Genomic DNA, 17,608 nt, shown 5'->3' on the forward strand with positions numbered 1-17,608 from the left:
CAGTTAGCGGTGTACAGTTAGCAGAGTACCGTTAGCAGTGTACCGTTAGCAGAGTTCTGTTAGTAGAGTACCGTTAGCAGAGTACAGTTAGTGGAGTACCGTTAGCAGAGTACAGTTAGCGGAGTACGGTTAGCAGAGTACAGTTAGCAGTGTACAGTTAGCAGTGTACCGTTAGCAGTGTACAGTTAGCGGTGTACAGTTAGCAGTGTACAGTTAGCAGTGTACCGTTAGCAGTGTACAGTTAGCGGTGTACCGTTAGCAGTGTACAGTTAGCAGAGTACAGTTAGCAGTGTACCGTTAGCAGTGTCATCCACTCCATCCACAACCAGTCAGTGTGATTGCACCTGAGTTCAAACATCTCTCTCAATATCGGTGTCTGTGTGTGTGTGTGTCTGTGTCTCATCAATGTGTGTATGTGTCTGTGTGTGTGTGTGTGTGTCTGTGTGTGTAGAGGGAATCCTCTCCCTCCAGTTTCGTACCCCACTCCCCCACTGACAGAGAGTCGCCTGTGGAAGAAGCTGATTCGTCCCCCTCCAGCCAATCAGGTTTCTCGACGGCGAGCTCACACATGCGCCACAGCAGAGGAGTCAGCCATGAGGGCGCCGCGTTGCAGGAGACGGAGGAGGAGGAGGAGGGGCAGGAGGAGGAGGGGCAGGACGTGTCTGTTGATGGGCGGGGCTCAGAGCACACACACTCCTTCAGCTCCTCCCCTTCAGAAGGGCAGCCGTCGCGCACAGCGTCCCTGGCAGTGTTTGAGGAAGGTGTGTGTGTGACCACTCACACCTGTCTCTCTGATCAGTAATCAACCCGTCTGTCTCTCTGTTATTAATCAACCTGTGTGTCCTCTGATCAGTAATGTCTGTCTCTCTGTTCATCTGTATAGTAATCAACCTGCCTGTCTCTGATCAGTAATCAACCCGTCTCTCTGATCATTAATCAACCTGCCTGTCTCTCTGATCAGTAATCAACCCGTCTGTCTCTCTGATCAGTAATCAACCCGTCTGTCTCTTTGATCAGTAATCAACCCGTCTGTCTCTCTGATCAGTAATCAACCCGTCTGTCTCTCTGATCAGGGAAATATTTTTATCTATTGATCTGTGTTGGTATCTGTCTGTTTAGTTGTCTGTCTGTCTGTCCCTCTAACTATTTTCTGTCTGTTGTTGCGTCCGTGTCTCTGTCTCTCTGTCTGTCTGTCTGTCCCTCTAACTATTTTCTGTCTGTCTGTCTGTCTCAGAGGAGGAGCGAATGTTGGAGGAGGAGGAGGAGGAGGCGGAGACGACTGACGAAGAGGAGGGGCTGCAGAGCGAGGGACGTCTGTCAGACGAGGACTTTGTCTCTGTGGACGACAGCCCTGAGAGAGGCCTGGAGATGGGTTAGACACACACACACACACACACACACACACACACACACACACACACACACACACACACACACACCTTACCTGTGTGGCTATATATGTGTGTATCTGTGTGTGTGTATTTCAGGAACTGAGTTCCTGCCATATTGTTTGTGAGAGGAACCAGCCAGCAGAGGGCATTGAGGAGACAGAGAGGTAAGAGGACACACACACACACACACACCACACACACACACACACACAAGCATGTGCATTTTACACCCCCCCCCCCCCAATCTCAGGGCTGGCTCCACGCTGGATGAGTTCTTGCAGGGCATGCTGGGGAACGAACAGCCAATCAGAGAGCCAGGAGCCCCGGGCCCCTCCTCCACTCCAGAGCTGTGTGAGTTCCTCTGATGAGACGAGTGTATATAGTGAATGTGTGTGTGATTATTCATGTGTGTATGTTTGTGTGATTATTCGTGTGTGTGTGTGTGTGTGCGCGCAGGATGAACATGGCAGGAGAGGTGGATGTGGAGGAAGTGGGCCGACCAGCAGGAGACACTGCAGAGTGTTACTTAGCACCTCAGGTGAGGACACACACACACACACACACTCAGGCATACACACACACAGTCATAATCACACACAGGTCCCGCATGGGGCGCTGTTGGTTCTGGGGGGCAGGTCCTCCCCAGAGTGCACAGTGCTCAGGTGGGCTATCTCCCGGGCCTTTCTGTGTGGAGTTTTGCATGTGCTTCCCCCGCGTTCACAAGGGGGGGTTGTCCTCCACTAAGGACCCCCAACAGAAAAAACATGCAAAATAACAGAACACATGTCCATCCCTGACCAAAGATGGACAGTTGACTTCACTTGGTCCCGGGTGCTACAAGCTGCCGCACTGCTCCTGGGGGGTCCTTGAGGGAAAGGACGGTCCAGGATGGGAAAAAGCAGAAAATAAATTCACCGTGACCTCAGTCCTACCTGCGTGTGTGTGTGTGTCCTGTGGTCACCTCCATATATGCACGTGTGTGTTCCAGTGTGTCGTGTGTGCCATTAAAAACCTGACAAAGGTCTTAATAGTATAAACATGTTCGTAGATGACACCTGCAGAACAGTTGTAAGCACAGGTGATGGATTGGGGGACTAGTGTGGCGGTGCTGACAGGTGATTGACAGGTGTGCTGTACTGTGCTGAGGTGTTTGTGGGCGTGGTCTCTGTCCCTCAGGAGGTGGGGACCCCTCAGCCAAACCAGAGGACAGAGTGGACACAGGAGCGTACTACGGCACGTGGAGTCACCCACACAGGTACACACACACACACACACACACACACACACAGGACAGGGTGGACACGGGAGTGCACTACGGCACGTGGAGTCACCCACACAGGTACACACACACACACACACACACACACACAGGACAGGGTGGACACGGGAGTGCACTACGGCACGTGGAGTCACCCACACAGGTACACATACACACACACACACACACACACACACACAGGACAGGGTGGACACGGGAGCGCACTACGGCACGTGGAGTCACCCACACAGGTAAATAAGCAGAGGGCAGAACAGCCTATTTTGCTACATTTTTGTAGTCCTGGTAATCTTTTGTTTGGCGTGTTAGTAAGGTTATTTAGAGGACCATTTCTCAATGGTTTTGTTCTTTAAAGAATGTTTGTTTATTAATTATTTATTTTTCAACAAATAACTCAATTATAATTACAAAGAGGGAAATTCGCAACTTCCACTTGCTCCCGCAATTTCATTGCAACAAACACAGCAACTTTTTGGAAAAGCCCCCGCAAAAATCAGTAATTTTAGGCCGCAACTATCACAAAAAAGGCCCCGCGAAATCCTGGGGGGACTGACATACACATGAATCAGAGGCTCTGGTCAAACATGCATTCAAGACCAGTGTGTGTGTGTGTGTGTGTGTGACAGGGTGATCGTCCTCGAGCACACACCAGGGAAGGAGCCGCCCAGGAAGACCAGAGAGCCGCCGCCCTAAACCCACTCAGGGTTGCCAAGGGCAACAGCTCTCACGGGGCGCACACTCAGGACACGATTCTCTGTAAACGTTCACAGGTTCACAGGTTCAGCAGGAGAAGAGAGATTTCTACGGCGTTTGGTTTAGTACTATTTATATCGTTTACTGTAATATCTTGAATTGCATCAAATGTTTGTCATCAAATCTGATATTTGCTACGCATGAATAGCCTTCTATGACTTTTAAACTCAATGTTAGGATATTTTGAATCTTTCCTGCAGAAACTCTTGTTCTGAGAAAGGCATGGAGACTGCCGTTCCTTAGGAAGTGTATTCAGACTTTTGCTTGTTTAACAGACTAGTTACATTGTTTGCGTCATCTTAAAATGCATCCTCTTGAAAGATTTTAAATATTTAATATTATCAATTCAGATGAATAAAATGGATTGTTCAGTGATTAAATAAATGACATGATTTGAACAGAAACTTGTGTCTGAGTTGTGTCAGGTCACTGGGCCATGTGGCTCCAAAAAGGCACCGAACAGAACAGAGTTTTATTAGAATTTTATTTACTATGAAAAAATATATAACAAAATAAGCCATTTTCCCTGCCCAAAGTTCTCCAACCCAGGTCTTTACTCAAGCCCGTTGTTTGACACATGAAGCCCAAATTGTCCCGTGATTCCAGCAATGAGACCCCAGACATTTTGTCCACTCGTACAGGGGCACCATAGCGAGATGCACTCACCAGCACGCATTACTCACTTTGGCCACCAGATGGCAGTGTGTATAAGGCAGGAATGCTGGAGGGGATTTTCCCCACTTTGGCCACCAGATGGCAGTGTGTAAAAGGCAGGAATGCTGGAGGGGATTTTCCCCACTTTGGCCACCAGAAGGCAGTGTGTATAAGGCAGGAATGCTGGAGGGGATTTTCCCCACTTTGGCCACCAGATGGCAGTGTGAGTAGGGCAGGGAGGCTGGAGGGAATGCTGCTGCGGGGGCTGAAGGATAGGGGGGGGCTGAGAGACATTCATAGGGGCGGCCTGCGCACCCGCAGAGGACCACCTGAGGGGGAGAGAGGAAGGGAGGTTACTGATGGAGGTCAGAGGTGTCACACACACACACACACACACACACACACACACACACACACACACACACACACACAATCTGTGTGAGCCTTACGTGCAGTTTGGCGGGGAGGGCTCGATGCTCTTCTGCCCCGTGCTCTAGGGGGCGCTCCTCCTCCTTTGGCCTGGGCTCCAGTGTCAGCAGGGCGGGTCCTAGACTGGGCAGAGGTCTGCTTCTGGTTCTGAGCGGGGGCAAGTCCAGCCTCTGGTCTGCATGAAGGACCGGCAGTAGCTGGGGCAACTAGAGGGCGTGGGGCACTTCATGACATGAATGTACAAACACACCTCCTACCTGCCATCACCTGGTGCAATACACACACACACACACACACACACACACACACACACACACACACACACACACACACACACACACACACACACACACACACACCCTGCCATCCCCTGGTGCAACACACACACACACACACACACACACACACACACACACAGCCCAGTAAACGGAGATACAAACAGACATTAGAGTGAAGCCCGCCCGGTGCAGTCTTACCTCCCACGTCCTCCTCAGGTGTGGGCAGCAGGGCGGCGACACCGGTCACTGCCGCCTTGCTCTGGAGCTCTCTGCCAGTTGAGCGGTCCTGCTCAGCTTCTCCTCGATGGACGCCATCGTCCGCTGCTTCTGCGCCCGTGACTTCTCGGGTCTCCGTGAGCAGCGCCGTCAGACGCTCTGGAAATTACTCTAACTCCTCGAAGGGGCAGCAGGGGGTCCAAGCTGAGGCCAGGAAAACAACAACAACAACAAAACACAAGCACTTCTGTTAGCATCTTAATAAACAGAAGACTAAACTGAGATCAGTGCAGGCCTTGCCCATCACACTGTGTGTACCTTTCTAATTAGTGTGTGATCTCTTACTTAGAATGTGTGGCGTTAATGGGCTTAATCAGATGGGATGCAGACGGAGGGCTTTAATGATTTCATCTTGTATTTATTAAACACTCCAGGGGGTATTTCGTCATACGTGGTTTATGACGAACCTGGATAAGTTAACCCAGAGTAAGTGGTAAACCTCCTAATAAAAGAACCCCCATCGGTTCATTCTCCTAGCAACACAACGTCAGAGGGCTCCTCTATTAGGAGGTTTACCACTTACTCTCAGTTAACTTATCCAGGTTTGTCACTAAACCACATACGACGAATACCCCCCAGGTGGGTTAAGAATAGACCACACAGACACAGATACACACACACACACACACACACACACACACACACCCCCCTCTAGTCAACAACCCTGCAGTCATTTCTGTCATACGTGTTTTTTTAGAGGCCCAATTTAATACATTCTATACACACACACCTTCACATTAGGAGACACACACATGAGCGAGCAAGTAAGACACACACACACACACACACACACCTTCACATTAGGAGACACACACATGAGCGAGCAAGTAAGACACACACACACACACACACACACACCTTCACATTAGGAGACACACACATGAGCGAGCAAGTAAGACAGACACACAGACACACCTTCACATTAGGAGATTACACACATATGAGCAAGTAAGACACACACACACACCTTCACATTAGGAGATTACACACATATGAGCAAGTAAGACACACACACACACCTTCACATTAGGAGATTACACACATATGAGCAAGTAAGACAGACACACACACACACACACACACACACACACCTTCACATTAGGAGATTACACACACATGAGCAAGTAAGACACAGACACACACTGACCGGGAAAGCGCCGTCCTCCTCTGACTCCTGCTGCATCTCCCATCTCATGCGCCTGAAGATGCAGTCTAAGGTCACCTCCGCACTCTGGAACTAGAGAGCAGCAATGAGCGCATGACCTCAAGTTTGAGCCTCCTCTTCACGCTCACGCTCACACACACACGACACGTGTGGTAGCTTTGCCCAGTTATGTGCGCGTGTGACACGGCTGCTCTAGACACCAACATAGAACCAGAACACACACACACACACACACACACACACACGAGGAGCTGCCTAAGCCCTGAAACCCTATAAGCAATATTGCACTACTCTGGACACAGTGGACAGCAGAGACAATACTGATAGGGTCCCAGGGGTCAGGGTCAATACTGATAGGGTCCCAGGGGTCAGGCTTTTCAGCTGCCTGAGGAAGCAAACCAGTCCACAGCCACGAGTAGCCCTACAACCTGTGTGTTCAGGTGTGTGTGTGTGTAAAATATATAAGACATGTCTCTACAGAACCATAAATAAACCTATGTGTGTGTGACACTGATGTTTTTAGAGCAATCACTGTAATATGTGTGTGTGTGTGTGTTCTCGTAGGCAGCGGTCAGATGACGTGCGGTGTCCAAGTGTGGGGTCAGAGGTCAGATGACGTGCGGTGTCCAAGTGTGTGAGCTGATGCTGGGCTGCCCTCAGACGCTTTGACAATACTATTGCACTGCTAGCCGTCCTATACAGTAGTGCAATGAAGTCAGAGCACCCGTAGAGCAGCCTGCAGGGGGCGCCGACGAGAGGAGAGGAGAGGAGAGGAGAGGAGAGGGCCTGGCCCTGGCCAATGCCCTTTTAACATTGCACTGCTTCCATTACCAGATCACCAGGAGCACAAGGTCAAAGGGGCACTGGACAGACACACACACACACACAGACGCTGGATTCTGGCTTCAGTTACGGCTTTTGGGGGAACACAGAGGATGTGTAGCATGGTGTGTTCAAGAGACTGAGGAGTGTGGATGTGTAGCATGGTGTGTTCAAGAGACTGAGGAGTGTGGATGTGTAGCATGGTGTGTTCAAGAGACTGAGGAGTGTGGATGTGTAGCATGGTGTGTTCAAGAGACTCAGGAGTGTGGATGTGTAGCATGGTGTGTTTAAGAAGAAAGAACCCTTTGGCTACAGGCTACATGTAACAACTGTCTGTCTGGGCCCGCTGGCTTGGCTTGGCTTGGTCTCACTTGTTGGAGGAGAGAGTGAGGGAGTGCAAAGAACACCTCCATTTCTATGGAAAATAGTCTCTGCTAGCTGGCATGGGGGAAATAGTCTCCGCTAACTGGCGTGGGGGAAATAAGTCAAATAGTCTCCGCTAACTGGCGTGGGGGAATAGTCTCCGCTAACTGGTGGGGGAATAGTCTCCTCTAACTGGCGTGGGGGAAATAGTCTCCGCTAACTGGCGTGGGGGGAATAGTCTTTAAGTGGTCTTTAACCAAGTGGCCTTTAAGTTGGTCTTTCTGTGTCTCTCAGTGGGTGTGACCATAGACATATATACATGTATATACAGTACCAGTCAAAAGTTTGGACACACCTTTAATGTTTTTGAGAAGTGTTTTCTTTACTTTTATTATTTTCTACTTTGTAGATTAATACTGAAGACATTTAAACTACGAAAGAACACATATGGAATGATGTACTAAACAAAAAAAGTGTTATCTACCGTCTAGAAAATACAAAAAGTAAAGAAAAAAAAATTCTCAAAAAATGAGAAGGTGTGTCCAAACTTGACTGGTACTGTATGTATATATGTCTATGGGTGTGACTAGGGACATGTACCTACTGTGCAGTCACGCGCAGACCTCTACAAGTGGAATTCCTGATGTAGAGAATCTCAGAGTTCTTACTAATTGTTATGTTGCCACCCTCTATGCAAGTGCACACTTTTTCCCTTTTCTATTCCTGAGCAGCAGGGCTATATGCTCAAATAGCAACTGGTGACCTGTGCTCCTGTCATCAGAGGTCTAGGGCCTTTCTGAAACCACTCCCTACCCACTTCAACTCTGTTTGCACGTTCGCGTGGAGGGTCCGCCATATTAAGTACCATCTAAAAACCAATTAGCGCGGAGTAAAAGTGGGTTAGAAAACCCTTCAACAGAGAGTCTGCATCTGTGCAGGCCTCGCAAGCTTCTGTCCGTGCAGCACCTTAACTCTACCTGTCAGTTGTGTTTCTGGCCATTTTTCTTTAAGAGTAATCAGTGAAACTGATATTAGCAAGAAAACCAGTAAAACACTGAAGATGGAAAATAAATTGTCCTACATAACAACGTGTGTGTAGATATTACATCGTATGGAAAATGTATGTAAATAAAACGTGAAATGCAGCTACACACACACAAATAATGAAACGAGTAAAAAAGGTGATATCTTTTAATCGTCTCCAAAACTTTTGTTATTTTTAATATCTATTATGTTCTTCACTTCAACGATAATAAGTCTGACGTCAATTTGCTTTTTCCGTCGAGGGCATCCCCAAAGTTTGCCGCTGTATCGGCCTCTACCCCTTAATTCAGAGTGCCCTTAAGACTACAAAACAGTTCCCTCCGTGACAGTGGGAATGGGGAGGGTCCGGTTTGAGAAAAGCTCCTAGTCTGTGGCTAGTAACCGCAGCGTTCAGTTTTTGCCCAGACAGGTAACCCTTGCCTACTTGAAAGATACAAAGATTATCTGTTGGCCTTTTTACAACATATATCCATGTTTCGCAAGTTGCTGCCACTATTGGCTTCTGACAATTACTTAATACTGTTTTTGCAAATAAAATGAGCTGCATAGGGCACATTTTGATCTTACTTTACCTTGCAGGATGTGCATAATTGTTCCTGGCTAGCCATAGCAGGTTCACTAATTTAAGGTACTTTTCAATAGCTAATCACTGCCAGCAAGCTTGTTGCTCGTCTCCTCGCTTGTAGCAACTCTGCTATCGCTAGCAAGCTAACTGAATAGCTAAGAAAGCATAACATCTACCTCCTAGTTAGCTACAACCAACCAGTAGCTAGAATTCCCCAACTATGAATATAGACTCACAATACACCCGGCTGTGTATAACATTTGGAGGATTCGATAAGAATAAAGTTTACATCAAGATAAAACAGAAACCAATTTTCCGAAGTTAACACAGAGAGCATTTATATTATTTGAAAATTAACGGTCACGTACAAGGAGCGCGGTGCCGGGGACTCGGATACGGCCTCTTTGCAAACGCAGCTTTTCCCGTACTCCATGTCCTCGTTGTAAAGCGAATATCAAATGCGCCTGTGAGCTATCTAAATAAGCACTTCACTCGGTATGCGTTCCATGCTTTTTATTATTACAGAATTAGTCACTGTATTTGAGGTACATGTGCAGATATATGTACGAAGAATAAAGGCTGCATGCATCCGTTTTCCTTCTCACCAGTTGCAACGTAATACAATTGAGGGAAGAAAGGAAAAAAATGTGTAACGTTAGGCTATTTGAATCGCGACCAGCCAGCTAACGCTAACTTAGCTAGCTTATGTTACCTCTTCAATCTACTTAATATTACACAAAATAGCACGATCAAAAATTGTCTGGATTGTTAACGTTTAAAAGCTGTTCCGGCTGTCGTCCGTACCTTAACTGTTAGGATGAAAAGAAGGCTTACCATTTGTTCCAGTTTATCAACTGTTAAGTCCATGTCTGCCTGTGTTGAATAGTTTACATTCCTGAAGCAGCCCCGTAAATGTAAAGCCAACAGAGCATGTTAAGCCTACTGTGATTGGTTAGCTGTCAGGAATAGTGGAAGGAGATTGGTCAACCAAGAGCCATCGCAGTAAATTAATTTAGTTAGGAAAAGGGGGCGTTTACAAAACGGTGCTTGAAGCAGCAGTTGGACCATTTCATTCGCAAACTTCCACTGGATAGAGATGGCAAGACGTCTCCTTCCATTGGATGAAATGTTATCTGAACCAAGCACACACAATTTTATGGTTTAATGAATATATTTAAAAGTGTAATAAACAGGCTATAATATTGTGATTTGTTTTCCTTCAGTATCAATTTTCAGTCTAACATTACAGACACATATTTTTGATCTGTTGCGATGTATCCAGAGGGAGAAACTATGCTACTACACTAAACTAAACTGCTATGTGTCTGAACCCATGGCCATGACTATAATAGTTGGCTTTGAGTTATTGATGCAGTGACAGATTTTTCGACGGCAGGCACAGCCAGATTATGGTCAAGTGAGGCCTCACCTGAGCCTCTCACCTTTGGAGGCTATTTGTGTGTGTTTTTCAATGTAATCACGTAAACATGTATGCTATCATTTGCACATTATAGGCTGTCCAATGTAGGTTATAATACATTATTTTGTCTACAGTAATGATCCTTTGAGGTTTTACATTTTTTAATTTTTATCTAAAGGTAATGTGTCCATGTTGATAAAAATGTAACATTAGCACAGCTAAATAAAAGTTCAGCATTTAAAGTATCAGCAATTTCCTTAACGGGAATGGTGAAGTTTGTGTTCAGGTAGAACACTAATAAGAACAAAATAATATGCAAAAGTAATACATGATAAGAGATTACCCTCCCATTTCAATTCAAGACTTACACAGAGTCAATAATAATATATATAATAAATAAACACAGATTCAACGAGCCACTTATCTGCATATTCTGAGGCGTGGTGAAAGGAGATTATATTATATAATAATATATATTTATAATTATATTAAATATTATATTAGGTGAAAGGAGATAAGATGATATTATAATATATATTATTATAATTATATTATATTAGGTGAAAGTAGATTATATTCTGTTGTTGGTGCTGTGTTTTGGTCCAGCTGTGGAAATAGGTATTTCTAGATTTCAAAAGATATTTCAACAAGCTTTTCATGGTGCACTCTTAATCCTTTATGTTCCAACCAATCAAGATTAATAGATAGATAGACAGACAGATAGACGGATATATGGATAGATGGATAGATAGATAGATAGATAGATAGATAGATAGAGGCATGCTCCTTCAGGGAAAAACATCAACTGGTGCACTTCCAGTTCCACTGCCCTTGGCGTCTGATTGCCTCTCCTACCCAGTAACTCTTGGGAGGAGGGTGAATAATAATAATAATAATAATAATAATTAATTTAATTTGTAATGCACTCTTCATTCAGAAGAATCTCAGAGTGCCAACATATTAGAAACTAACTATAATAATACAATAAAATAAAAATTAGTTAACATAAGCATAATTGAAATTGTTTAACATTTTAACATAAGATTTAACACAAGGCCAGAAATGCCTTCCTGAATAAAATGTTTTTGGTCCAGCTTTAAAGGAGTCCAGCGTCTGCGTTGCCCTTAGGTGGTCAGGTAGGCTGTTCCATAAGCATGGTGCTGCCGAGCAAAAGGCCCGGTCGCCCATGGGTGCGGAGCTTGGTTTTGGGACGCGGAGGAGTGAGCTGTTTGAAGACCTGAGGGTGCCCATTTATGCATGTATGGGTGAGTATAAGGACTTTGTAAGTCAATCCGGATAATAATAGAATAGAATAGAATAGGGGAGGAGGGTGAATAGGGGGAGGAGGGTGAATCACAGCATGCAGGCTGCAGCCCCAACATGACTGGTACCGCCATGCATCACATATTGGGCTATATCAGATCCTCAGGTGTAAATTACACAAAAAAACAACCACACTTTTAACGATTGAACACAATGAATAGATCCACGGTGCAAATTACAGGGGGGGATTTAAGCCTTTGACCCACCTCACCCCACCTCCCCCAAAAAAGGCAAAAGTGACAGTTTATCAAAACATTTACAACATTTTGTTCTGTGTTGTATTATCTACTAACCCTAACACTAACCCATACTCTTATGTATCTGTGTTGTACTAGTCTGAGTTCCAATACTCCGAGAAGAATAAGTTTTGCCCACTCAATTCCCACCGCACAATTCCACTCTGAATAGATCACAGGCCAAATGCTCACGTAATGTTACACACACATGGCCTTCAGCACACTTTGATTAGTCAAATACTGACATTGTCTTTCAAACTCTGGATTTTATTGGACATTTCTCAATAAGGGTCCTGTATTCTCCTGAACGTTGATGGCGCTGTCATTTTAAGTACGGGGCCGCTCTTTACTGTTCTTCTTTGGTATTTCTCGCTACCCAAGAGAATGATTGCATCTTTTTGGACAATCACGATGCAGGTTTGTCATAGCGTATCCAATCAGAGACGGCATAGAACATTACGCATTTTATTGCGTCTTAAGCGTTACGTAGCACGTACACTCTTTCTTGACCGGCTGCTGTGGTAGAGGACGTTGGAGTCACACGGAGAGAAGTGATACGTTTTATTTCATCGTTTTTGAACCGAAAACCCCACAAGTTCTGTCCAGAATGTTCCTCCCGCGTTGCAAGACCAACTGTCAGCGTTGCTCGCAGTCTTTCCACATCTTCACAGGTGAGATAACATTTCACTTGGTAACAGCCAAGCTGCAGTAGTAAGTAGCATACGTATGCCCTAAACTAGGCAGCTATGCTAGCTCGGTAATCGATATCTAACTGTATGGTTTTTACCTTACGCTTGGTTGCGAAGCTGAAAGTCTTAAACTAAATGTTACTCTATGATGCATGAATTAGTGCGTTAGGTAACGGGCACTCTCGTTAACACTTTATGATGTAATGGGTCTTAGCGATAGCTGGCTACGTCGGATATGACGGGATATAATTCAGCTAACCAGATAACGTTACTTTATGTCGGTGTGGATCTGTCACTTTGTCTTGGTACATAGGGTGCCAGGTAAACGTCAATAGTTGGACCGCTTGCTAGCCCTAACGTTAGCGTGCTAACCGTGGTTGTGCATTTGAAAGGGTCACATGCTTGATGGATGACAACGGGTGGCCACCAAAGAACATTAGTGTTTAACCTTGTGCTTTGAGCATTGTCGCAGTTTAAATCAGTTCAGATTGCCTGAACTCACCTTTTTCTTCATTCGGATTGCACGAGTATCGTTATGTTAAAAACAAGAGGCTAATGAAGGTAACCTCTCCAGTTAACGTCTGACAACTAACCTTTTAGATTATGTGGGGTTACTGTAATAGTTTGGACTCGTTGCTGCATGAAACGTTGCGCTAGTTGGCTAACTTTAATTTAGCCTTTGAACTGCGCTGCATGTTGATATCAAGGTCCACCCTTATAAATCAAACGCTGCGTAATGTTAACTTCAGCTGAACTTCGATTGGTTTAACGTTGCAGTAACGTCAGTGTAACTAGGTAGCTTTCTGTTCATAGCCATGTCAATCTGGTTGGGAAAGTGTAGCGACGGTAAAGGCCACTTGAGATTCGGGGCGCCCTCTTCGAAGAAATTCGTGCAGGTATTGAGTAAATGTAATTGTTTAGTGTATGGCAACCGACACAACGACCCCTAATGATTGATCCGGCGCCATACTATCAGAGCAATCCACTGCAGCGAGTACACAGATAGTATTGCAGAGCAAAAATGTTTAGTAATTCTTAGTTCAGTCAGGGCCCTCTTTCAAATCCGCTGCTTTCTGCGAGCGGCTTTAAGCCCCCTGCTGCTGGCTCATGACCAGCTTAGAACAGTGGAAAGGTTACTTCCAAACATATTGCCCTTCGTCCTTTCAGTGTGGATGTGAGGCTTCAGTGAGAACAGGTACATTTACATTTAGTCATTTAGCAGACGCTTTTGTCCAAAGCGACGTACAAGGAAGAGAATAGTCAAGCTAAGAGCAATACAAAAACATGGTGTAACAATAAATACTACTTTACATAAGAATTAGAAAAACGACCTAGAAAGGAAAAAGAAGTGCAGGAATGTAACTGCTGAAGTGCAAGTTAAGCGCTAGTCAAAGTGCCAGTTAGGAAGGGAGGTGCTCTCTGAAGAGTTGAAGAGTCTTCAAAAGCTTCTTGAAGGTAGAGAGGGACGCCCCTGCTCTAGTAGTACTAGGCAGTTCGTTCCACCAACGTGGGGTAGGTTTCCGTAGTATTCCGGCAGGATTGTTCAGCTGCCACTCAAGTGTGATGGTGGTCTAGCCTGACATTACAGGGGGCTGATAGAGTATCAGAGGCACTAGATAGGATGAAAAGACTCATCTCTCCCCGTGTCTTACTTTCCTCCAACTCAAGAGGTTAAGTAGTATTATCTGTTTTTCACTAAAGCGCTCATTTCATACTCCTGTACTTCAGGAGGCCAGTTCTACCCCTAAATCCAGACAGAGGCTGGTGTACGCACTGATTCATGTCCAGAGCTGTCTCGGATGATCTGAAACCTGACCGCGCACTTTGTTGTGAACTGGTGCCCATCTATCATTGCTGCTATTGTCTGATAAGGAAACCACAAAAGTTGCAAAACACTTAAGACTACGCCTCCTGCTAATGAGCAACTTTGATTGATCTTATTGGCATAACAGTAGAGATGCTATCAGCTGTGGCACGTACAGTAGAGATGCCATCAGCAGCGTCTGTGTCGCCTTGGAGGGCGTTTTGTCATGAGAAAACGCCCTCCAAGGCGTTATTGGACACAGATTTGGATACAGGGCGTTTTCTCATTGGCCAATGAGCAGCTGTCTTGGAGGGCATTTTCTCAATGTCCAATGAGCAGCTGTCTTGGAGGGCATTTTCTCAATGTCCAATGAGCAGCTGTCTTGGAGGGCATTTTCTCATTGCCCAATGAGCAGCTGTCTTGGAGGGCATTTTCTCATTGGCCAATGAGCAGCTGTCTTGGAGGGCATTTTCTCATTGGCCAATGAGCACCTGTCTTGGAGGGCATTTTCTTATTGGGACATTTGAGTTTGTGGACTTTGATTGGGATCAGCAGTCTCCACTGGTCTACATTGACAGTCTGGTACCGTTGGTCCAAGTGGCACTCAATGCCTTTAGCAGACAGGACTGAGATGGGAGGTGGCTGTTGGAGTGGGCCTGTGTTGGTCCCCACTGCTTACCCACAGTAGCTGTCTCAGAAGGGAGCCTCCCATCATGTTACACTGTGTGTGTGTGTGTGTGTGTGTGTGTGTGTGTGTGTGTGTGTGTGTGTGTGTGTGTGTGTGTGTAGAGCCATGCTAAAGTAGCAGTGTTGGGTGCGTCGGGAGGCATTGGGCAGCCGCTGTCGCTCCTGCTGAAGAACAGCCCCCTGGTCAGCCACCTGAACCTCTACGACATCGCTCACACTCCCGGAGTCGCCGCCGACCTCAGCCACATCGAGACCCGCGCACAGGTCAAAGGTAAGGTGAACCTCACACACACACACACTCGCCTCCTCTCCAGCTATGAGTCCAGTCTCCTCTCCTCTCACACAGTCCATGGCTACTGGACATGGCCAAACATCCTGTATTCATACCAGTGGCAAAGTTTCTTCTTCCTTTTTTTTTAAATGTACAAAGCTTCTGTTCAGTTTTTCAGTGTGTTGTGAGTGTCTGTGGGTGTATTATAGGTGGGGGTGGGTGTGTGTGTGTGTGTGTTGAATATCCTGTCCTGTCCCCTCAGGCTTCATCGGTGCTGACCAGCTGGATGCCGCAGTGAAGGGATGTGAGGTGGTAGTCATCCCTGCCGGAGTGCCCAGGAAACCAGGTGAGGAGGTGGTGTGGAGGAGGGGGAGATGTAGAGGTCAGGTTTCTACAGGAAGTGCAGATGGTAGTGTTCAGGTTTCTACAGGAAGTAGAGATGGTAGTGTTCAGGTTTCTACAGGAAGTGCAGATGGTAGAGGTCGGGTTTCTACAGCAAGTGCAGATGGTAGTGTTCAGGTTTCTACAGGAAGTGCAGATGGTAGTGTTCAGGTTTCTACAGGAAGTGCAGATGGTAGTGTTGAGGTTTCTACAGGAAGTGCAGATGGTAGTGTTCAAGGTTTCTACAGGAAGTGCAGATGGTAGTGTTCAGGTTTCTACAGGAAGTGGAGATGTAGAGGTCGGGTTTCTACAGGAAGTGCAGATGGTAGTGTTCAGGTTTCTACAGGAAGTGCAGATGGTAGTGTTCAGGTTTCTACAGGAAGTGCAGATGGTAGTGTTGAGGTTTCTACAGGAAGTGCAGATGGTAGTGTTCAAGGTTTCTACAGGAAGTGCAGATGGTAGTGTTCAGGTTTCTACAGGAAGTGGAGATGTAGAGGTCGGGTTTCTACAGGAAGTGCAGATGGTAGTGTTCAGGGTTTCTACAGGAAGTGCAGATGGTAGTGTTGAGGTTCCGGAGGTGTAGTTTGGGTGGAGATGAAGGCCGGTGGAGGAGGTGTAGTGTATACTTAGCGCCTACTGTTAATGCACTCCTAGATGCTGTGTCAGCTGTCCTTTCCCCTAACGCCTGCCTCAGAACCTCACGGGTACTAGACTAGAGAGAGACTACTGGGGCCAGTTCTCTTGAGCCGTGTGTGTGTGTGTGTGTGTGTGTGTGTGTCTCTCCTGACACATGCCTGTTGTCTGCAGGTATGACCCGTGATGACCTCTTCAACACCAACGCCACCATCGTGGCCATCCTGGCTGATGCCATTGCCCGTAACTGCCCAGAGGCCATGATCTGCATCATCGCCAACCCCGTACGTACACCCACTCTGCCTGTAACCTTTCACCTCTGACACCAGTGCCAGTGCCCTGCCCCTTAATGTCACAGAGCGTTGGAAATACACGAGGGCAAAGGGCAAAACTGCCCCCAAGAAATATAATTTTGCCCCTGATATCACTAGGAGAGGGGCAAAAAATGCCCCCATAATTTCCTAATAATTTGCCACGTGATGACAATTGCTCATATACTGTAAGCCTAAATGAGTATATTTATTATTATGAATAAAGGTTAAATGTTATTTCACAAGTTTCAGAAAGTGCCCCCAATTTTTTTTAAATGCCCCTGGATTTCAGTCAGTGGGGGCAAAAATTGCCCCCTAAAAAATATGTAAATTTCCTACCCTTAATGTCACAGAGACAGACTTTGGACTTGGTGTGCGTTAGAATGTAAGGTGTCCCATAGGAAGGGTCTCTTGATTGACATGCCAAACAACCAGTTGCGATTGCTGTGGGCAGACTTACTCCAGGTTAAGCCAATGAGTGTCCACTCCTGTAAGCTTGTCCACCCTTGACCCTCCCACTGGCCCAATGGCCTGGCCCTTACTGCAGCAGCACCCCTGTGGTGACTGAAGGTATTTCATGTAGACTGATCTCGTGTGTGTGTGTGTGTGTGTGTGTGTGTGTGTGTGTGTGTGTGTGTGTGTGTGTGTGTGTGTGTGTGTGTGTGTGTGTGTGTGTGTGTGTGTGTGTGTGTGTGTGTGTCAGGTCAACTCTACTATTCCCATCACATCAGAGATAATGAAGAAGCACGGCGTGTACAACCCCAACCGCGTGTTTGGAGTCACCACACTGGACATCGTCAGAGCAAACGCCTTTGTGGCAGAGCTCAAGGTGAGTGT

At 46.3% G+C, this 17,608-nt stretch overlaps 1 protein-coding gene and 1 long non-coding RNA gene across 2 annotated transcripts in view; one reads left to right on the forward strand and one right to left on the reverse strand.

Moving 5' to 3' along the window:
• Window positions 1–3,887: 3,887 nt before the first annotated feature.
• Window positions 3,888–5,056, reverse strand: LOC122129804. The gene is made up of 3 exons (XR_006151801.1): window positions 4,980–5,056; window positions 4,524–4,709; window positions 3,888–4,403 (listed from the first exon to the last, which is right to left on the reverse strand). It is a non-coding gene; the product is annotated as an uncharacterized LOC122129804 (long non-coding RNA).
• A 6,760-nt stretch (window positions 5,057–11,816) lies between these two features.
• LOC122129805 (malate dehydrogenase, mitochondrial-like) overlaps window positions 11,817–17,608 on the forward strand; it is a 9,144-nt gene continuing 3,352 nt past the window's right edge. Inside the window, exons 1-6 of the mRNA XM_042704525.1 lie at window positions 11,817–11,823; window positions 12,521–12,666; window positions 15,278–15,446; window positions 15,709–15,792; window positions 16,635–16,744; window positions 17,475–17,600. Of these exons, the coding sequence (XP_042560459.1) occupies window positions 11,817–11,823; window positions 12,521–12,666; window positions 15,278–15,446; window positions 15,709–15,792; window positions 16,635–16,744; window positions 17,475–17,600 (642 nt within the window). The remainder of the gene's footprint in view (window positions 11,824–12,520; window positions 12,667–15,277; window positions 15,447–15,708; window positions 15,793–16,634; window positions 16,745–17,474; window positions 17,601–17,608) is intronic.

The sequence above is a fragment of the Clupea harengus genome, unplaced genomic scaffold, assembly GCF_900700415.2.
Source record: "Clupea harengus unplaced genomic scaffold, Ch_v2.0.2, whole genome shotgun sequence".
In the NCBI taxonomy this organism is placed as follows: Eukaryota; Metazoa; Chordata; class Actinopteri; order Clupeiformes; family Clupeidae; genus Clupea; species Clupea harengus.